At 41.6% G+C, this 23,802-nt stretch overlaps 1 protein-coding gene across 2 annotated transcripts in view; it reads right to left on the bottom strand.

The window, feature by feature from the left end:
• LOC149235930 (uncharacterized) overlaps nucleotides 1–23,802 on the bottom strand; it is a 239,745-nt gene that overhangs the window by 49,616 nt on the left and 166,327 nt on the right. For both annotated transcript variants that reach the window (XM_089372282.1, XM_089372283.1), the window contains exon 5: nucleotides 23,133–23,216. In XM_089372282.1, coding sequence (XP_089228408.1) covers nucleotides 23,133–23,216 — 84 coding nt within the window. The remainder of the gene's footprint in view (nucleotides 1–23,132; nucleotides 23,217–23,802) is intronic.

Here is a 23,802-nt window from a genome sequence, read left to right as displayed (position 1 = left end):
GTACTCCTTGCTGACAATGATGTATGACTCATTGATGACATAGATGATGTTATTAGACTCCTTGATGCTTACTCTTTGATGATGATGACATGAACCTCTTGATGATATGGACTCATTTGATGATGACTTGGACAAGTTCAACTCCTTGACGATATGTACAAGATTGGCTCCCTAATAACATGGATGAAGTTGTCTCCCTGATGGTGATTCCTTGTTGATGTGGATTGTTGATTTCTGGTAGCATTGGAAGTGCTCTAAGTCTCAAATTGTGCGGGAGGCTTAGACAAATGCATTCTCCAATACCCAGAAATCGTTTTGAGAAATTCCACCCAGAGACAGTTTTATTAAAATAATTAATTTTAATGGGACCCTAAGTCTAAACTTAGGAAATTAAAATAATTAATGGGTATTAATCTAAACTGTGGGTGTAACTTCTAGAAGAAGATGAGGATCAAGCCAAAATGATCTAAGCCATTGATTAGAAGTTAATCTGGTTCGTTGGTCGTCCAACAGAAATATATATGAAGAGGCTTGAGGGGCATTTGGAGGACACACACACAAAGTTTAGAAGATCGAATTTCTAAAGCGGAGCAACTGTTGGTGAGAAATTCGAAGTGATCTTTTACAGTGAGGGGCAGGGATAGTTCTGGTTGGAGATTTCTCATGATCTGGGAATACTCAGCAGAGGAGGCAGAGAGAGATCTGGGAGAGGCAGCGCTAAGCCAGACTACGCTGACGCAGAGCTACCAGGGCCACGCGGAGGCAGCATAGGCTAACAAAGAGGCAGCGCATAAGCCTTGAGGGAGGCTGAAATTTGTCAGAGGGTTCGATTTCTGTAGCTGGAAGCCGGGGTGTGAGACCAGGAGAGCAGAAGTTTGAAACTCAGAGGCAAACAATTAGCCAGGAAGAGTGACGCAGGTCCTAGACAGTGTGATGTTAGGCTAACGCAAACACTGCAGAGAGGTACCCAGGGGTTGTTCATTCAAGGGCTGGATCAGCTAGGACTTTCAGTGATAGTGTGAGATAATCTCACAAATCTCTCTGTCAGTGATATCTCTATAATGGGATTGCCGGGAAGGCATCCAGGAGTTGTACTCAGAAATTACTACTACATAATAATAAATCCCTCAAGGTTGTTGCATCGTTTTTCCCGCATTGGGTTTTTCTGGGCACATTTGTCCAAAAATAATTGTGTAGATGTGTTGTATATTTTTCCTGTTCAATTTTCTTGTTTCAACATATATTATTTTAAATAGTGAATGTTGCAGTTGTATTTATTTCGATATTTACCGTAGAACATAGTAAATAACTTGTATGGATTAACAAGTAGGAGAAGTAACATCAGTTTGCTGCAGTAGGGATTTCGAGTTTAGGAATTTTCACATGGATGAGTTTGATTGGGTACAAGAAGGCAAAGTTCAAGAGGGAGTTGACTCACTCTCAAGAGATAAGTACCTTCTCATTTGTTTCTATTATTGTTTTATGCGTCCCTTGTCTTTCTTCCTTGGCCTCCTAGTAAGGATTGCAAGTACATAATGAAGACTGCCAAGGTATGGAAATTGTTGAGAGTGGATGGAAGAACAAAGTGGAAAGAAGACTCGTGTTTGATGTGTTGATTTAGGGTAGCATCGGATGTGCTATAGCCACAAAATTTGGTGGAGAGGTTGGGGCACATGAGATCTCCAATACCCAGAAAGGGTTTGGGCAAATTCTAAACAGATCAAGAGATATTATAATAATTAATATTTTTAATGGAGTCCCTAAGTCTAAACTTGGGGAAAATAAAATATTAATGTGTATTAATATGAATCTGTGTTAGAATGGTCCAAAAGACATGGATCAAGCCAGATCTAATCTTAGCTGTTGATTAGGGACTTAATCTCCGTTGACAGGAAAAGTATAAGAGGAGGCTTGAGGGTCACTTGGAGAGCACACCAGATGATCAGTCATTCTATTCTCTAGAGCGGGGTTTGCTAAGAGAGATAGAATCAGTGATCGAGAGAGCAGCCGAGGGGCACTGAGTACAGAGAAATAGCGAAGGCAAAGATTGTGCCAGGAGAGCAGCGCAGCAACCAAGTAGGGTGACGCAGAGCCAGCAAGGGCTCACGCAGGGCCATGCAGAGGCAGCCAAGTGCTGCGCATAGCACCAGAGGAGCCAACGCAGCTGACGCAGAGGCTCCCAGAGCTGACACAGGGCTTCCTAGAGCTAACGCAGGCCAAGAAAGGCTGACGCAAGGCCAGCATGAGACAGAGAGGGGCTAACGCAGTCCAAATTGGGCAAACGTTGGGGTTGCAGGAGCAGTTTTGTGCCGAAGAACTGCCATAAGGGTTTTCTATGATTTCAACCAGGAGATTTCTCTCAAAATGTGAGGTATAGCTGCTAAGTAAATTCTCTGTTGGGTAGGCCAATTTTGGCACCCAGATTGTACTCTGATATTGCTTAATAAGAAAACCCTCAGATAGCTGCACCGGTTTTCCCACATTGGGTTTTTCCGAGGACATTGGTCCAAAAATAATGGTGTCATGTGGTGTGTTTGTTCTTGTTTCTTTTAGTTGTTAATCTGTAATATGTTGAGCATGCACTGGTGTTTATTTTCAGTGTTTACTTTGTAAATAGCTTGTTAAAAGAAAAATAACAAGTAGGTAGGAATAAATCAGAAGAAGTGCATGAAGGGTTTCTAAATTAAGTAAACTTAGAAACTTCAACATGATGACCCTTGGACTTAGAGGGAGAGGAGAAGATTAGCCTAATTGAAGCATGTTTCGACCCTTGATGTTTAATATGAAGAGGAGTTGAAGTCTTGAAGGATGATGTTGATCTACTGAAGACGAGTTCGTGAACTCCTCTATTATGAGTTGATGATATGTTTCTGACAAAGGCTGAGAACCTCTTCAGTGTAAGAGGAAGTTGATTGAAAGTGTTGTATGAACCTGATGAAATACTTGCTCTGAGGATGTGGCATGATGGACTGTGAGTCCATGAATACTTGCTTGATGAAGAAGAAGTTGTGAGACTCCATTATTGATATGTTGATTTGGCTCATTGAGCAAAGAAAGAGCATTGCTACATGTTGTATTGATCAGTATGACATGGATGTTGTTATTACATTTTACACATGAAGCTGATTTGTGAAGCAATGTGGCTTCAAGATGCTTGTTGATCTGTGTGATTAAGAGATGGAACGACCATGGTGTACTATTTTGTTGTTGAGCAGGTTGTTGATGTTTTCTTATGTAAAAAGCTTTGGTTGGCGTTGAATGAATAGTTGGATGTATGTCGGAATGTTTGATCAACTGTTGGAATTCAACATGTCTACTTTTCTGCTTTTGAGCAAGTTAATGATTATGTGAGAAGCCTGGAATGGTTGAGGATCCCTTTGAGAGGGAGCACTGGTTTGATAGCATCATAGCAATACTCCCTTCAGGTTAGTGTAAGACCTATGTGGTTGGGGAGTTTGGTTTTGAGGCCTATAGTGATCTCTTCAAGTTATCATGAGGTATTATTTTCATCTCTCCTTGTAAGGAGATTGATGGTGTACTATGTTCATCTCCTTGTAAGGATATTGATGGTGTACTATTTTCATCTCTCTTTGAGAGGAGATTGATGTTGTATTGTTTTCATCTCTCCTTGAGAGGAGATTGATGGTGTATTATTTTCATCTCTCCCTTTGTTAGACCTATGGTATGGTCGGGGAGATTGAAGGTGCGATCCCTTCCTTGAATGTTCTGTAAGACCTATGATTTGCTCGGGAAGGATGAGTCATCTCTGTGAGAGATGGACTATGATGAGTATGGCCTCATGAACAATGGTGTTTGGTTTGATGCTATCAACTTTCCTTATGTTGAGATTGATTGAGAGAGAGAGAATGAAAAGCACCTCCCTGGCTAAGAGGGAGTGTTAGAATTTGAGTAGCCATGGCCCGTATTTTCATCTTGAAAAGAAATCAATTAAATTCGAAATTAATTTTGCCTCCAAATTTGACAGGTTGGTTGGGCCCCTTTAAGACACCCATTTGACCCCCTATGATGACTATTTATATGCGAGGAATTGCTCCTCATTTGAGCAATTCATTTTTGCATCTATTATCTTTGTTTCTGCGAGTTATTGAAGAAAAGAGGAGGCCGGAAATCTTGGAGGAAGAGTAGATTTGTTTCTTGATCCTATTCTAGTCAGCTTGTATATTTATCATTCTGTTTCTAGATATTTTGATGGACTATGGACTCTCTCTCATAAGGAAAGTATTTGTGTTTTCCCCTTTGTGGGTTTTTCCCTAGCCTCAAGCCTAATTCTCTATGTCTCTTGTTCTTTATCTTACTGTTGTTTCTATTGCTCTTTCATGTTTAAATTAGTTGTAATTTTCTTGTATAACTACTTGATGATACTATGTGAAAAATATTGTTATTTAATCATTTGAAGTAGTTATCACTAAAGAAAATTTGTCTAGTTTGCCTATCCTAGAAAAACAACATATTGAGGTCAATTTGTGACCTTACTCTTGTTGAATGCTTAAGCAAACTTGTTTTAGGACTTTTCTTGTAAAAAGTACGGAAATAAGGCAATTAGACCTCATATAAATACAAGAGGCCTTATTTCATTTTATCATCATTACTCATCACATTCTCCTCTATTTGAGAGTGCACATTAGTCTTCTCATCTCTACTTGGGAAAAATGTGAATTTTTGTGGTGCATGTTTCTCTTGGAGATGGTATTTTTCTTGGATATGGTTTCCTAGGATTGACCGAAGTGATTCTTGTAGAAAATTTTGCAAGTCTACCGCATATTTTCTATATTTTACATGTTGAATTTGTCTAGTAGGGTTTCTACATGTGCCATGATATAAATTGTTGCATTTTATCTTGAAATATTGCTGCTATATGATATGTAGAATTGTTCTCTTGGAACCCTTTAAGAGAAGTATGAGTTTACATCTCATAATTTTAAAATTTGCCCTCACAAGGGAATCGTTAAGGTTTAAAAGTGGATGCTCTAGTCATCCCCCTACTTCATCAGGGGTGTCCTTATTGGGTTTTCCCTAAAAGACTTCATTAACCCATTTAGAGCAAGGCAGTAATCATAGTGGTGTCGATCAAACATCATTCTTTAATAAATTTATTCTTCATTCTAATTCCTATATATCTTGGGTTAGGGATAGGGTTTTATCTAAAATATAAAGTGAGCTAGGTTTGATGTTTTATTGCTCTTAAAATAGGAAATGAATTAATAAAATATAATAATAGCAAAATCTATCATTCTTTTCATGATAAATCCTACCTTTAGGGTTGATATCATCATTTTTTTGTTGTTTGTTTTAGGCGTGTTCCAACCATTGAAACTCCCTTGCAAACCTTAATGCCTTGATATCTATTTGAAGGCTTCATCACTTTGTTGATTTATCATTAAAAGACCTTTTCCTTCAAGTGCTATATGACATCGTTTGCCTTAACATTAAAAATCTACAAAACCTAACTTCTAATAGCTCAATAATTGGTCTAGCAATATAATACCTAAACATTGGCAAAGATTACTTAGGCCCTCTAGGCTTCGCCAGTACTATATCCCCATCTTTAGACCTTATCTAATCACTCTAGGCTATTCTTATTGAATATTCTATAGTTGATCTTTTAGGGAAGCCCCCCCTTAAATAGCTGGAGAAAGGTTACTGAGGTGACAATGGTATCTAATATGTGGATCCAAACCTTAGGGCAACAGGTACCATGCCACAAATCATATCTCGTGATGAACATCATGTTACCCACCAAAGGTGGGTGAACCCATAGGAGAATTTTTCTCCTCAATATCTCTTCAGTCGACAACCAACAGCCCCTGACAACCACCAATGTAGCCGATACATTGTTCCATTTGATCTCTGCTCCCAACATCAGTCATATGTCCCCTCACCCATTTGTCAAGAGCATATGTTTGAAGGTGGGCAATCCAACCCTAAAGGTATGTTTTTCATTGTGCAATCGAGTGCTTATGCTTGTTTTTCCTTTGGCATCTGGGGCATGGATTGTTGGGTGACTTGGAAGAAGGAAGGGTTTCGACCATAGTTTTGTTCCCTCACCTCAAACCGGGGGTTAATCCTCAATCCTAGTCCCGTGGGATCTCCCCTCTTGGCCTATCACTTTAGGAAGGGCAACACTTGGGAAACCCTGATTTTGGTAGTGCAGTCTCATTTTCCCATTCCACATTTTTCACTCCCCTCCGCACATTACAAGCCATGTTTCATCATTTTCCTTCTCTGGGTCCAAGCCATGTTTCATCATTTTCCTTCTCCGGGTAAGGGCTGGAAATGTTGCCTCGAAGGTTGATGCATCTCAAAGAACATTAAAAGCATATCACGGCCACAAGCAAGAAACAAAACAAAAGAATATTATAAAATGCAAAATATGGTCAGGACATTAAAATAGCACGTGAGCAAAATCCAAACATGAGCTCTACCCCTTATCATTATGGCCATCGCCCTGGTTCCTAGGGCCCATGAATGCCCCCACATCATTAAAGAACCCATACACCTCCATTCATCATCATTCACATGACACCTATCAATTGAAGGATGTACTTGGGACATGTCTTTCCCCTTAGGGGTTGGGAACACCTAATAGGGTTTTTTATTAGCCACTCCTACCCAGGAAGGTAACGCTATTACAAGATTAAAGGCCGAAATTTGGAAGGGAATCCATTATGAAGTCTCAATGAGCCCTTGATTAACAAGCTTCGTTCACTTAGATGCACTAATGAATTATTGTACCTGATGGTGAGGAAGCACATTGGATCTTATGTGAAATTGGCAAGTGGTTTCGTCATGGGTTGGACAACTTAATTAGGGCCCAAGCCCACCATAAGATCATATTGACACTCCCAGGGGAAGTGATTAGAGCCATTTGTTAGAGCATCATTTCATGCCATGGGCACCTTCAGCACCCTCAACAGTATGTTCATTGCCCCACATTACTCGCAAGGTGATGCACTTGGACTAGTGTGCCTCGACCAGCTGAGCATATTATGGTAGTTAATCTAAGGCCCAAAGGAGGTTTGTCTCACCCTTAAGACATGGGAGGGAAAGCACCATCATCGGAGCCCTCAGCATTGGAGCATTACAAGCTTTTCTATCATCTGGAGACCCATGAGACCAGCATTTGTGCCCCAAGCCCATTTGGGGCCCCACATGATGACTTAGAGAATTAGGGGCCATCGCCTAATTGGTGATTTATGGAGCCCTCTCCCTCATCATGGCACCGTGAGGACTCAACGTGGCCCTCCAATGGCCCTACATTAGTGTGACGCCATCAATTCAGCTAGCATTTGGATGGCTAATTCATAATTTATAAAAGCTACTTGGTCGGCTTGTGACCAAGGCTTGTATTTTGCCCATTTTGATGATGTTAGGGAGCCTTAGGCTAATAATTCGACCTCTAGGGTCTCATATAAATAGAACTCACCTTCATTTGTGCGAGATCATCATCACACTTTGATTGGTTCTCTTGTAAAAAACTCGCACTCTTTCTTTGGAGCTATGGGAGACTCTTTCGATGCATTTTGATGTGTGGAAGATAATTCGCATTCTTCTTTAGAGCTTCGTCTTGAACGACAGATGGATATATTGCATGTCTCTTTGTAAATGCTAAATGTTGATGAAAATTTTCTTTGAAAAATGTTTAATGTAAGGGAATTGTTGCTCTAGATTATGTGAATGTGTGCCCTAATTGTTGAAAATTAAGTTTGGAAAGGTTTTCTAGTAGAATATTGCATATGTTATCTAATGCAAGGCATGTATTGAATGTTCCTAGTGAATGAACGTCTTTGATTCTTCATGACACTCCCTTACATATTAAAGACGGTAAATGTTTGAAGTTGTTACTTAGGGCATTGATTTTCAGCCTCCTTGGACGACGTTTAATCTTAACTTAAGCATCTCAAGACTCCATTGCCCAAAGGACTAGACATTATTACAAGAAATTTGGTGATCAAACTCCTCTTTCTCCATATTTTCTCCTTAAAACTTTGGTCCCTCTCCCTTGGACAGCTAGATTAGGCAACAAGCGAAATCTTTTAGAAAGTGAATTTTGGATTTTGTTAGTGCAAGACTCTTCCTTAGGGTCTTGTCTAGAGGCTCTCCAAGTTTGGTAGATTGCCCATGGTTCCTCATCCATAAAATCGTGAGTCCTAGGTGTGCCCTAGAAGGGAAACCCTAGCTTGTATCTTCTTGGTTTGGGGACTTCTTTGATGCTATGTTGCACGAAACTTCTAGGAACTCAACATTTCGGGCCATACCTGTACCCAAAACTTTTAAACTCTATCCAAACTCGACCATCATGTAATCATCTATGAGAGTTAATACAAACTTGGATTTCCTTCTAAATTGTCATCTATGTATTTTATTTCCCTTTTTTCTTGTAAGCTGACGTGTTAATCACTTATTTATAAATTTCATTATCTATATATATATATATATATATATATATATATATATATATGACATTTCGACCGACGTTTCCATTTTTGGGAGGTGACATTTCTAAACGTACTTGTTTCGGAAACTATGAAACTGTTAAAATTGGCAACTAGGGCCAAACTTCATGTGGGACACCTTATTTATGGATGCTGATATTTTTCCTAGATTCCTCTCGTCGAGAGGTGTAGGATTGATCTAAATATCATCCAATTCCGACAAGTATTTATGAAGATATGAATTTATGTTGATTATGGACAAATTGTCAAGGTCGGCCAGCAACTTATGTAGGCTCAAAAGCCCAACAGTCATGTCTATTCAATCCCAACGTTTTGCATATAAATACAAGTAGCATTCTCCTCATTTGCACACTTCACTTCTCATCACATATCTCTCTCTCTTGCACAGAAAAGAGTCTCTTCTCTCTCCTGCGCAGAAAGTCTCTCTCTCTCTCTCACGTGTGGAAAAGAGGACACAGATTTTCTAGGGTTGAAGCTGCAGAAAGGAACTTTGACCAGCATTGACCAGCGTGGACTCCTCTTTAACTGTGAGTCTGGTGTCGTTGATTCTCCTTGGAAGGCCGCAATTTTTGGCACCAGAATCAAGGTGATCTGACCTCTGGTTTGACAGATATTGACTGCGCTAGTTTAGGGCTGATCTAGGGTTTGCTACTGCTGATATAAATCAGATTTTTGTACTATTTCTCTCTGCTGAATTATTGAAGATAAAAGAAGATTTGATCAAAGGGTTCCCCATATTGGGGTTTGTCCCTGGCTAGCCGCCACATCTTGTGTCTCTTGTCTTGGCTTGTTTTTTGTTGATCGTTTAAATGTTCTATTTGCACTTTACTTTATGTACATGTGATTGCTAATCTGTGGATAATAATAAGAAAAACAAGTAAACTGCTCCAAGCATAGAACATACCATAATTTAACATGGTATCAGAGCTGAGGTGAAGACAAAGCCCAACTAAGAGCAAGAGCAAGAGCAATCACCGAAGAGAAGGTTGGCAAGGTTATCTAAAAGGAACTATGGGGTCCTCAACACACTTCCCTATTAAAGACAAACTCCGTGAGAAATCTGACTACCACGGATGGAAGATGTTTCTTGATCTAACATCAGAAGAACAAGAAGTGTTGGACCATGTGAGAGGCGGAGTTGTTGAGCCTCCATCAAATGCATCCGTTGCTGCCAGGAACAAATGGACCAAGGGAGAAGTCAAAGCAAAGAATATCATCCAGGACTCTATCAACAAGCGCTTGGTGGCCTATGTTTCTGAGCTGAACACCTCCAAGGAAATCTACCCTAGACTAGTGAGTTTATTTAAAGTTAATGATGCAAATCAAGTCTTGTTTCTTAGAAATAAGCTGAAAGAAATTAAGAAGGGCAAAGATAAAAATATGCAAGCGTATTTCTTAAGGATCACCGAGATCAAGAACGATCTCCTATCTATTGGGGAAGTAATTCCTAACAGAGAAATGGCACTCACAACTCTTGGAGGACTACCATCTGAATGGTATATATTCAGGACTACTCTCCTCAACAATAATGTAATTCCTGGATTTGAGGAATTAATGGCAAGATGCATTCAAGAAGAAGCAAGGATGGAAGAACAGGAAATGCCCACACTTCAAGGTCATCTTGTTGCCTTTTCTTCTCATGCTAAAAGAAGAAACAATTCCGAAGCTAAATCCAAAGGAAAGGCTGGACCAAAGGGTGGAAGAAAAGGACGATGTTACCATTGCAATAAACAAGGTCATTATGCAAGGGAGTGTCATGATAAAAGGAACTCACACGGGGATGATCAAAATCCCTCTCAAGGCAATCAAAGAAATGGCAGGTCAAATGGCCGAGGTAAAAGGAGTGCTGAAAATCAAGGAAGAGGACAACCATTCAAGAAGGCAAGAAATTCCAGGTATGAATCTAACACTGTTGACAATAAGCAAGATGAATATTATCTACTAGCTACTCTATCTACCACTGCTCCCTCAGACTCGCTGGGAAATTGGCTTATTGATAGTGGTGCCTCAAGGCACTTCACTGGTTACAAAGAAGCTCTCTATAATCTGGTAGAGAAAGAAACCAACCTGGAAATTGTTCTTGGAGACAATTCAAAATATCCCGTGAAAGGCGTAGGAAATGTCACTCTTCAATTGAATCAGGGTAATACCATCCACTTACAAGATGTATTATATGTACCTGATCTCAAAAAGAACCTGGTGTCCATTTCGGCAATGGAAGACAAAGGCTACAAGGTGGCTTTCAGCGATGGCAAGGTACGTGTATGGAAAAAGAACTTTAAAGATGCTTTTACTCTTGGGTTTCGAGTTGATTCATTATATCAGGTCGGAGGAAGTCCGTTGGGTGTCATGTCTTGTGACACATCTCTTCAGTCCGAACTATGGCATCAGAGGTTTGCTCACCTTCATTATAAAGCTCTACCTGATGTAAGAAAAATGGTAACTGGGATGCCCGAGTTTAGATTAGAGCAAGAAGGTGTATGTCCAGGATGTGTCGAAGGAAAACTCAAAAGGGGACTATTCCCCTCAAGCCAAAGCAAGACCTCCGATATATTGCAATTGGTTCACTCAGACATATCTAGTATGATACCTTTACAGATGATTATTCTTGTAAGACTTGGATATATTTCTTGAAAAAGAAGGATGAAGTGTTCTCCTGGTTTCGACACTTCAAAGCCTTGATCGAGAATCAAACCGAAAAGAAGACCAAGATCCTAAGCACTGATAATGGGACTGAATATGAATCCAATGAGTTTCATGACTTTTGCAAAGAGGTTGGCATCAAGAGGGAGACTACTACACCATCTACTCCTAAGTAGAATGGTGTGGCAGAAAGGAAGAACCGTACGATCGTGGAAGCTGTCCGTGCTATGCTCCATGATCAAAGACTTCTGAAGTTTCTATGGGCCGCAGCTGTAAACGTTGTCGTATATGTACAAAACCGATGCCCTCATCAAGCATTGGGTTCTGAAACTCTTGAAGAAATGTTCACCGGTAAGAAATCTGACGTCTCTCATTTTAGAATTTTTGGAAGCCTTGTATATTTTCATGTGCCGAAAGAGAAAAGGAATAAATTGGGTGCATCTGGAAAGAAAGGAACCTTTGTGGGTTATAGTGAAAATAATAATGGATATAGAATTTATGTAGCTAGTCAAAGGGAAGTCGAGATTAGTCATGATGTCACCTTTGACGAAGATATGGCCCTTAGCAAGGTGGAAAATCTTCCTACTTTGAGGAGCTCTCAAGAAGATGACACCAAGGAATCGAAAGAAAAAGAAGATGAGACAATGCCCGATGTGGAAGAACCCTTGGATCCTATTGATCCTCCACCGCCTGAGCCTTCCTCTTCAAGGAAGAGGCCTTCATGGCTTAGGGGGGCACTTGATGATGCTGAAGGACACACAGCTCCCCGAGGAACCTTCCGTGAAAATAAGAATCCGAACAGGTATCAGGGATACCTGACCATCATGAGCACAATCATGCAAAATGAGCCTTCATCATTCACAGATGTCGTCAAGCATCAAGTATGGAAGGATGCTATGCCCGAAGAATATGAGTCTATTATGAAGAACAATGTCTGGGATGTGGTCCCCAGACCCAGGACAAGATAGTGGTCACTTCAAAATGGCTTTACAAGATAAAGCATGCAACTGATGGAAGTACGGAAAAGTATAAGGCTCGTTTTGTCGCTCATGGCTTCTCCCAGAAGGAAGGAATAGACTATGACGAGATATTTTCACCTGTTGCCCGATATACCACCATTCGCTCGATCATAGCCCTTGCTACTTCGCAAGGATGGAACCTACATCAGATGGATGTCAAGACTGCGTTCTTACATGGTTCGATCAAAGAGGAGGTCTATGTGGAGCAACCCGAAGGATTTGAGATTTATGATCGAGAATCTCATGTGTGCAGGTTGAAGAAGGCCCTCTATGGGCTAAAGCAAGCACCCTGAGCATGGTATGAGAGGATCAATAGCTACTTGATGAAGTTGGGATTCACTAGGAGTGAAGCCAACCCTAACCTTTACTTTAAGGTTATAGATGACAAGCCTCTCATACTAGTGCTTTATGTTGACGACCTCTTTCTAACAGGTGCAAACTCTCTCATTCACAAATGTAAGAGGGAGCTGGCTTCTGAATTCGAGATGAAAGATCTAGGACTCATGCACTATTTCCTAGGACTCGAAGTTTGGCAGAAACCAAGGGAGATTTTCCTATCTCAAGGAAAGTATGTGGTGAAGATACTGGAAAGATTTGGCATGGTGGATTGCAAGCCCGTAACTACCCCGATGGAGCTTAACTTTAAGAAGTTAAGTGGTAGTGCTGCTGGACCTGTTTTAGGATATGCTACCGAGTATCGACAGCTCGTCGGAGCATTAATGTTCTTGGTGAACTCCCGTCCAGATACATGCTTTGCAGTCAACTCTTTGAGTCAACATATGGTTGAGCCTCGCCACTCACATTGGATTGGTGCCAAGAATCTGTTGAGACATCTTCATGGCACAATCACTCATGGATTAAGATACACTGTCGGAAATGTGAGACTACTTGGGTATACTGATGCTGATTGGGCAGGCAATGTGGAGGACCGAAAGAGCACCTCCGGGTGTTGTTTCTCTTTGGGATCTGCCTCGATATCCTGGATGAGCAGGAAGCAGAAGTCGGTGGCTTTGAGCACTGCTGAGGCAGAATACATTGCTGCCAGCATGGCCTCCTGTGAGTCAGTCTAGTTGTGAAAACTCTTCAGTGAGCTATTTGGATTTACATTGGATACCACCGTGATTCTATGTGACAACCAGAGCGGGATCCGTTTATCAGAAAATCACGTATTTCATGATCGCTCCAAGCATATCGATATTAGGTACCACTATATTCGAGATATGGTGCAGCGAGGAGCAATAAGGCTCCAACATATCGGTACGGATGAACAAGTCGCCAACATTCTAACAAAGCCCCTAGGAAAAGTCAAATTCCTGACTTTTCGAGAACGACTTGGTGTCGTTCAAAGACCCTATAATGAGGGTCAAGTATGATGTACTGAGCTCTGGGAGCTCCAGGGAGGCGCGGGGTACTTCTTGGAGCAACATATGACCACAGAGTGACTCACCATCCCCTGTTGGTGCACTTTGTACAGGGTAAAAGATTCAACCTTCCACTGTGACACCCCGTGGCGACTATGGAACAGGATGATTAGTTCTCCTGTGGGCCAGGATGATTCGTTCTCCATGGTGATTGTGGAACAGGATGATTCATTCTCATGTAGGCCAGGATGATTAGTTCTCCGTGGCATCCACTGGACAGGATGATTCGTTCTCCTGTGGAGAGGATGATTAGTTCTCCTGTCGAGGCATCCTACCCATGCAGTCTAGGACTCATGGGAAGTACCTCTCATCTGATCAATCAGCAAGGAAATGAGGATAGGGACCATAGTAGTTCTATCGATGGATGTATCATTGTATCTACCGTACTCCCTATGCTAGGATGACCTTCATTGATCTGGGATCAATGATACTGGTCTAGGACCAGTGAGAGTGGTACACACTTGAGACTAACTTTGGGTCAGTGGAGGATGGTATGATACATCCCCGATCATTTCTTCTTCTTCATAATTCGAGCAAAGCAAAGCAGAGCAGAGAAAGTAGGGTCAAGCCATACAGGACAGTGCATTTGATGGATGGACAGCAGTGACAGTCCGACAGATTGCAGATGAAGTTCTCCCTAGTTGAGAGGGAGTGTTAAAATTGGCAACTACGGCCAAACTTCATGTGGATCACCTTATTTATGGATGCTGATATTTTTCCTAGATTCCTCTCCTCGAGAGGTGTAGGATTGATCTAAAGATCATCCGATTTCGACAAGTATTTATGAAGATATGAATTTATTTTGATTATGGACAAATTGTCAAGGTCGGGCAGCAACTTATGTAGGCTCAAAAGCCCAACAATCATGTCTATTCAACCCCAACGTTTTGCATATAAATACAAGGAGCATTCTCCTCATTTGCACACTTCACTTCTCATCACATATCTCTCTCTCTCCTGTAAAGAAAAGAGTCTCTTCTCTCTCCTGCGTAGAAAGGCTATCTCTCTCACACGTGTGGAAAAGAGGATGTAGATTTCTAGGGTTGAAGCTACAGAAAGGAACTTTGACCAGCGTTGACCAGTGTGGACTCCTCTTTAACTGAGAGTTTGGTGTGGTTGATTCTCCTTGGAAGGCTGCAATTTTTGGCACCGGAATCAAGGTGATCTGACCTCCTGTTTGACAGATATTGACTGCCCTGGTTTAGCGCTGATCTAGGGTTTGTTGCTGCTGATATAAATCAGATTTTTGTACTATTCCTCTCTGCTGAATTATTGAAGATAAAAGAAGATTTGATCAAAGGGTTTCCCCATATTGGGGTTTGTCCCTGGCTAGCCGCTACATCTTGTGTCTCTTGTCTTGGCTTGCTTTCTGTTGATCATTTAAATGTTCTATCTACACTTTACTTTATGTACATGTGATTGCTAATCTGTGGATAATAATAAGAAAAACAAGTAAACTGCTCCAAGCATAGAACATACCATAATTTAACAATAGTTCGGCATTTTGTGCAACTTAGCTTTGAGGGTTGTATGAACTTAGTATTCATTGGATTAAATCATAAGAGACCCTTTCTCCTCCTTGCCTCGACCCTTTGTGTACTTTGGAAGCATTTCAACCCACGATTATTCATAAAACCCTAGGTCTAGAGCAAGTCTTTGTTAAGACTCTCAAATGGAGTGAAGAGCCTCCTGGAAGTGTCAAATCATCACAAAGAGCTTCCTTGAGAGGTCCTATCTCGTCATCTAGAATCTTGATCTTAGGAATACCTATTATCATCATCATATCTAAAACCCTAAGTCTCGATCTCTTCATCTTAAGGCTTTTATAGGAGGGTGTGTTAGCTTCCTTGAAGCATTGAGCCATTGTTGTGTCTCTCCTTGAATGGGCCTTGTGGAATCACATCACACCTAATCATCGATCTATTTATCCTAAGTGATTTCCCTTCCCACTGGGACTCCTCCCATCGGTACAATTCCGTAAAGAGCGTGGAACATTGACTGTGGTGACAGTGGGTCATTGTCCCATTGTTATCACTTGGTATAGCTCTTTGTCCTATAGGGTTTCCCTTCTTAGGGCCTGCTAGACTATGTGAAGGGCCTGCTAGACTATGTGGTAACACATCACACATGCAGTATGTGGGGTAACACAACCAAATGCCACTTAGAATCAGTGCACTGAACTTTTTGGGGGCAAAGCGGACCTTAGAGTTTAATGACATCTGTAAGTTACGACAAGTTGTAGCTGTAAAAATTTCTGTTTTCCCACCCCGGTTTTCAGTTTCTCCTTATTTCTCCCATGTAGTTAAATGCCCATTCCCATAACCATACATTTAACAGACTGAAAAAATAAATATTGCTGAAAACACAAATTCTGGAAATTTTTCAGAATGCTGGAAATTGCAGAATTAAAAATCAGCAATTAAAAACAGCCATTAAAACACATTAAAACACTGATATTTTTGGTCAACTTGACCCTGGAAAAACCCCCTACAACTCTTGGGGAAAACCAGTTTGAGAGCTCTTCTTTATTTCTGAAATTTGTCTTTTTACAGTGAGAATTATTCAGCAAAAATCAGCAAGCAAATTTACAACTTATCTCCTTTCCCGTGCCTCACAGCAATCTGGAAATTACAGCAAACAGGACAGCAATAAATGTTGTACGACCTCCGTTTTGTGTGCAGAAAAATCAGCAAACTGCTCCTCGATTTTTGTGCAAAAATCTGCCTTTCACTATGTGCTGAATTAGCTGTACAAATCTGCTCAACTGCTGCCTTGGAATGTGTGCCAAGCTGCTGTCTCCTTCTCCTTCCTGCTCAGAAATCTCTCTTGCTCTCTTGCTCTCCTTCTCCCAATCTGCTCATGAAAGAATGAATGACCTTTTCCTCCTTTTCCTCCTTTAATATAACTCCAAGTGACTTTTGGGTGATCCAAGTGACTTTTGGGTGATCTCTAAATCCAATGGCTGAAATAGATTTAGATCAATGGTTGAGATTAAATGCTCATTTAAATCTCACTTTCTATTTTTTAATTCACCCCACTTTAATAAAGACCCACTTAGTCATTTATTTCCAAAGTCACTTTTCCTTTCTAATTTTTCATTGACTTTATAAAAGTCACTTTTCCTTTCTAATTTTTCATTGACTTTATAAAAGTCACTTTAAAATTAGACTTAATAACTTTATCACTTAAAGTCACTTTTAAATTAGATTTAACTTTATAAAATTATAAAGTCACTTTAGGAGAAAAATTAAATTCTTTTGGACACTTTTCCCTAGGCCAAAGATCAAAGCCTAAGGGAACCACCTGTCCTCCGGTACCAAATTTCAACACTCCCTCTTACCGAGGAAGGTGTTCCTCACCACACCCATCTTGTCTCTGAAGTAGACATGCTTGCCCCGTGGTAAGGCTTTGGTAAGGATATCTGCAACCTGCTCATCAGTGGAAATATACTCAAGCTTCACAGCTCCCTTCTGAACATAGTCTCTGATGAAATGATATCTGATCCCGATATGCTTTGACCTGTCATGAAATACTGGATTCTCCGTGAGTTTAATGCAACTCTGATTATCACAGTAAATCACTGAAGGTCTCAACGGCTGACCAAATAAGCCAAACAACATCTTGCGAAGCCAGATAGCCTCACAACTAGCTAGACTGGCTGCCATATACTCTGCTTCCGCTGAACTCAGTGCTACTGACTGCTGCTTCCGGCTGAACCATGACACTACTGCTGAACCCAACCCAAAACAACACCCTGAAGTGCTCTTCCTATCAGAAGCACAACCTGCCCAATCAGAATCAGTGTATCCTGCCAATCTCACTCCATCTCCCTGCCTGTAGTCCAGACCATAATCCACTGTCCCCTGCAAGTACCGCAAAATGTGTTTTGCAGCCACCCAGTGAACCTTCCTAGGCTCACACATAAACTGACTCATCGTGTTGACTGCAAAACAGATATCTGGTCTAGTGTTGACCAAATACATCAAGGAACCAATCAGCTGCCTGTACAATGTGGGATCCACCAACTCGGAATCCGAAGCATGAAGCTTCTTCCAGTTGGTGATCATCGGTGTCGACATGGGTCTACAATCCTCCATGTGGAATCTGCTAAGGATGTCCACAATATACTTCCCCTGCCCCAGGAAGAAATGCCCCTCCTCCTGCCACACCTCCAAACCCAAAAAGTAATGCATCAAGCCGATGTCCTTCATCTCAAACTCCGCCGCAAGATCTCTCTTGCAGTGCTCTATGAGTCTCTCTGCACCTGTAATGATCAAGTCATCCACATACAGCACCAGAATGAGAGGCTCCTCACCAATCACAATAAAGTAAAGGTTCGGATCTGCCTCACTCTTTGTGAAACCCATCCCCTGCAAGTATGCATCTATCCTGGAGTACCAAGCTCTAGGAGCTTGCTTCAGGCCATAAAGGGCCTTCTTCAATCTGCACACATGGGACTCCTTCCCATGCACCTCAAAGCCCTGTGGCTGCTCAATGTACACCTCCTCCTGTATGAAGCCATTGAGAAATGCGGTCTTCACATCCATCTGGTGGATCTTCCAACCCATCTCTGCTGCTATCGATATAATGGAGCGAATCGAAGTATATCGAGCCACGGGAGCGAAGGTCTCCTCATAATCAACTCCCTCTACCTGGGAGAACCCTCTAGCCACAAACCTCGCTTTGAATTTCTCAATGCTGCCATCTGCAGCATGCTTTACCTTGTAAAGCCATCTGGAAGTAACCACGGATTTGCCCTCAAGCCTCGGCACCACCTCCCAAACATCATTCTTCATGATAGAAGAATACTCCTCCTGCATGGCCTCTCTCCAGACCTGCTGGCTAGCTGCCTCCTCATAGCTAGAAGGCTCAGAGTCAAGGATGCTGGTAACCATCGCCATATAACTACAAAACCTCTCAGGTGGTCTACTCTCTCTGACCGGCCTCTTCGGCTCAGCAACAGATGTGGCATCTCTCAAGGTGTCCTGAAGCCACTTGGGCTTCCTCTTCCCTGAGCGCACTTCTTCCACCGGAGAATGAAACTCCTCCTCCTCATCATCATCAGTAGCCTGAACTCCTGACTGTCTGTCTGCTGTCCTCCTGCCTGCACCTGAACCTGTAGAAGCTGAAGTACCGTGTGAACTGTCCATCAGTGGACTCCCTAGTGAACTGCTCTGCATGCTGCCCGGAGCACCACCCCTCTGGCTCGATGAGCCACTGCTCACTGATGGACCTGACATCCTCATAGATGTACCTCCGGATCCTCCTGATCCCTGCCCACTGGATCCTTGCGACTGACTCAACTGCTGCTGAGGGTCTGGCTGATCCAGATACTCTAACTCCCGTGACCTCCTAAAGGCCCTGTCCTCCTCGAACTTCACATCCCGTCTGACAACAACTCTCCTCTGTGCAGGAATGTAAATCCGAAAGGCCTTTGAGGTCTCACTGTAGCCCACAAAGATACCCTTCTCTGCGGTGGGCTCTAGTTTGGTCCTCTTCTCTTTGGGTATATAGGAGTATGTAATGCATCCAAAGATGTGAAGATGACCAATATCAGGCTTCTTCCCAGAGAAAGCCTCCTCCGGAGTCATGTGCCCCAAAGCACGATGCGGACTCCTGTTCTGCAAGTAAACAGCTGTGTTGCAGGCCTCTGCCCACAAGAACAATGGCAACCCCTGATCATGTATCATGGCTTTGGCAGCCTCTATGATGGATCTGTTCTTCCTCTCCGCAACCCCGTTCTGCTGGGGGTTGTAAGGAACAGTGAACTCCCTCCTAATGCCTGCCTCCGCACAATAGTCAACAAACTCTCCAAGGGTGTACTCTCCTCCATTGTCCGACCTCAAGGACTTGATCTTTCGACCTGTCTGAGTCTCCACAAGAGCTCTGAACTCCTGAAACCGCTTGAAGACCTCACTCTTGGTCTTCAAAAAATAAATCCAGGTCCTCCTGGAGTGATCATCAATGAATAAAACATAGTACTCATATCCACTCAAGGAAACATGAGACATCCGACCGCTCACATCGGAATGAATCAAATCAAGTATCCCCGTCGCTCTGCTGTCACTGCTGGGAAAAGGGGATTTGGCAAACTTGCCCATCGCACAACCTCTGCAAGTATCAAAGTGATCAGTACTGAAATCTGGCACACCTGTAGTGATCTCCCGCAATGTCCTCAAGGCTCCATGATACATATGTCCCATCCTGCGGTGCCAAATCTCACACAGCTCAGAATTGCTAGCTCTGCTGTCGGTACTACTGCTCAATGCCAAAAGGGGCTGAAATGCAAACTTGTACACCTTTGCATGGCGTACACCTATCACTCTAGCTGAATCAGCTGGAGCGCCCCTGGGATACATCAACACTTGTCCTCCCCTGAACAGTACCTCATATCCTCTGTCCTCCAAAGCTGAGACGGATATGAGGTTCTTCCTCATCCCTGGCACATAAAGAACCTCTGACACTTTCAAGGGAGGTTTGGACTCCCTCTGAAATGTCACTGTCCCCACCCCGACTGCTCTAACAACTCTGTCATCACCGAGTACTACCTCAATATCAATACCACTCTCTGAAAGCTCTGAGAAGTACTCACGGACTCCTGTCATGTGACGTGAAGCCCCACTGTCCACATACCAGATACCTGTAGATGCTCTGCTAATCGAGGTAAAAGCATGCTCCCTCTGAACCTGTTTGGCAGGTGATCCTGCACTAGAGGACTCACATGTAGTGAACGCAAACTCTCGGTCAAAACGACCAGCAAAGTCCTCAATCTCTGCTGAAGCTGCCACGTCCTGGTTCTTCCCCTTCTTCTTCTTCTTCTCCGGACACACAACTGCATAGTGTCCCATCTTTTGACAATTCCAACACTTCACCTTGGAATAGTCCTTCTGTGTGTTCCCCTGTTTACCTTTACCTTTGCCTTTGCCTCCACCACCGCTTGTGGAAGCCTGCTTCTTCCCTTTGCCTTTCTTGCCTCCTGCCACCAGTGCTACGTCCTCATCCTGCTCAACTGGCTTGGCTGCCCCAAGTTGCCCTTTCCTGATCTCTGTCTGAATACAATCATCCCAAAACCTCTCCCATGTGGGAAGGGTCTCACGTGCACAAACCCCATCAGCAAAGTTCAACCATGAACGGGGGAGGCCATTCACTGCAATACGCACCAACTCAGTGGATGGAATGGCCTCTCCAATCGCTGCCAACTCATCTCTCACATTGGTAATCTTTGTGAGATATCCAGCTGCACTATTATTACCCATCTTAATGTTCTTCAGCTTCTCCTTCAGGACCATCTTCCGGTTCTCATTGGTACTCTGGTAGAGATTGGACAATGCTGTCCACATCTCATGGGCATTGCTCTTTCCTCTCACATGAGGAATGCAATGGTCTTTGATTCCATCTAGAATCAGCCTCTTACCCTTATTGTTCTTCTTTTTATACTCAGCCAACTGAGTAACATCAGTGGGCACAACAACAGGGTTCTGTGCGGTATGCACCATGATATCCCAGACTTCTGCCTCCTCAAAGATACTCTGCATTCTCTCCTTCCAAACGTTGTAATTTGTATGCCCATCCAACCTATCCTCCACCCTCAATCCCAATGACATCCTGCTGTCCTAAAACTGAAAAATAGCACTGTTGTAGTAAAGATAAAACTGCTGTTTATGAAAAAATCAGCTTGCTGGAATTTTCTGAGTGAAAAATCAGCAACTGCAATTTTTCCTTTTGCTGTCCCAAACTGCCCTTCAGCACTCAAGCTCTGATACCATGTAAAAATTTCTGTTTTCCCACCCCGGTTTTCAGTTTCTCCTTATTTCTCCCATGTAGTTAAATGCCCATTCCCATAACCATACATTTAACAGACTGAAAAAATAAATATTGCTGAAAACACAAATTCTGGAAATTTTTCAGAATGCTGGAAATTGCAGAATTAAAAATCAGCAATTAAAAACAGCGATTAAAACACATTAAAACACTGATATTTTTGGTCAACTTGACCCTGGAAAAACCCCCTACAACTCTTGGGGAAAACCAGTTTGAGAGCTCTTCTTTATTTCTGAAATTTGTCTTTTTACAGTGAGAATTATTCAGCAAAAATCAGCAAGCAAATTTACAACTTATCTCCTTTCCCGTGCCTCACAGCAATCTGGAAATTACAGCAAACAGGACAGCAATAAATGCTGTACGACCTCCGTTTTGTGTGCAGAAAAATCAGCAAACTGCTCCTCGATTTTTGTGCAAAAATCTGCCTTTCACTATGTGCTGAATTAGCTGTACAAATCTGCTCAACTGCTGCCTTGGAATGTGTGCCAAGCTACTGTCTCCTTCTCCTTCCTGCTCAGAAATCTCTCTTGCTCTCTTGCTCTCCTTCTCCCAATCTGCTCATGAAAGAATGAATGACCTTTTCCTCCTTTTCCTCCTTTAATATAACTCCAAGTGACTTTTGGGTGATCCAAGTGACTTTTGGGTGATCTCTAAATCCAATGGCTGAAATAGATTTAGATCAATGGTTGAGATTAAATGCTCATTTAAATCTCACTTTCTATTTTTTAATTCACCCCACTTTAATAAAGACCCACTTAGTCATTTATTTCCAAAGTCACTTTTCCTTTCTAATTTTTCATTGACTTTATAAAAGTCACTTTAAAATTAGACTTAATAACTTTATCACTTAAAGTCACTTTTAAATTAGATTTAACTTTATAAAATTATAAAGTCACTTTAGGAGAAAAATTAAATTCTTTTGGACACTTTTCCCTAGGCCAAAGATCAAAGCCTAAGGGAACCACCTGTCCTCCGGTACCAAATTTCAACAGTAGCAGCTAGAGGAAGTCAGCACTGCTAGATATTAAATTATTGTAAAAAGTGTGATTGAGTAAAAGATAAGTATAAAAGATGTTGTAAGCAACAATGAGTGGGAAAGTTCTCACCTTTCAAAAGAATCTAAACAGAAAGATGTGGAGAAAAAAATTTAATCAATGCTTTTTGGGAAAGCACTATGAAGGTTTTAAAGCATGTGAACCAATGTTGATATGTTTCGCATGGTTGATAGAAACACCCCTTCCATGGATTTTGTTTATGAGAGCATGGATCATTGTAAGAAAGCTAGATGTTTCCTAAGTTGGGGATTATGCTGGCTTGGTTATTTCAAGGGACCAAAATAATACTGTTATAAGGATAACAAGTAAACAATTTTGTGATAAATTATAAAATTAACAACAAACATTATAGTTTCATATTGGAGCAAGGCAAGAAGATGCAAGTGATCACAAGGGCTATCTCTACTCATTTACTAAAAAACAGGCCTATGTTTTTTCAATGGACTCTCCAAAATTATATGTTATCCTCAATAGCCTTCAGACACTTGGACAACTAGAAGAAATCCATTTTGGAATTAGTCTTATGATCCACCATGCTAGATTAGCTGAAGGAAGCAACACCAACTCCAATATAACATAGAATTTGTTAATCAAAAATTTATAAAATCCAAACAAACAAATAGAATATCAATTTCTGATATATTAAAACAAAGATAACATTAATAGTAGTTATATAAGCATCCACAAATCTGTGCATACCTGTGGAATATCTGTGGTGACAGTGCCGGCTTTGGGATTTGGCATAAGTCCACGAGGACCCAGTAACTTCCCTAAACTTGCAACCTGTAAGCATAGTTAGTTAAGCAATCAGTTAGTTCCCTAAGGAAGAAGAAGAAGCAGAATAATACGAAATGGATAATAAGATAAGACAATTTTATTAATGTCTAAAAACTAGCCACAAAAAGTAGGTCAATGGGACTAATAGGTACAACTAGTGTAAATACAATGTGGGAATCTGAAAGCAACTCCTAGATCGATACTGAAAGCAAATTGATAAAAAGTAGAAAACTATGAACTACTAGTCTAGCAAAACATTTTAAAGTGCAAGTACAATGATACAACAAGAATGCTAGGGAAAGGAGATCTCAGTGCTGAGAAATAGAGAGAGAGAGAGATGTCAGCAACTCCTAGATCAATGCTGAAAGCAAAATGAGAAAGAACTGACTGCCTAGCAAAAAGCAAAAAGCTATAAACCATTAGTCTAGCAAAAGCATGTGACAGTGTGAGTACAATGATACAATAAGAATGCTAGAGACTACAGGTGTTGGTGCTGACCAATATAGAGAGATGTTCCATTGATCTTCTCCTAATACTGGGAGTTCATTTTTATCATCTCAGGTTTGTTTATTGGTAATTTATGCACTAAAGT

The sequence above is a fragment of the Pinus tabuliformis genome, chromosome 8 (genome assembly GCF_031772625.1).
Source record: "Pinus tabuliformis cultivar Carrire ecotype Pingquan chromosome 8, CPIR1, whole genome shotgun sequence".
NCBI lineage: Eukaryota > Viridiplantae > Streptophyta > Pinopsida > Pinales > Pinaceae > Pinus > Pinus tabuliformis.
Note: the sequence above shows the minus strand (reverse complement) of the source record. Positions and strands in the feature narration are given on the sequence as shown.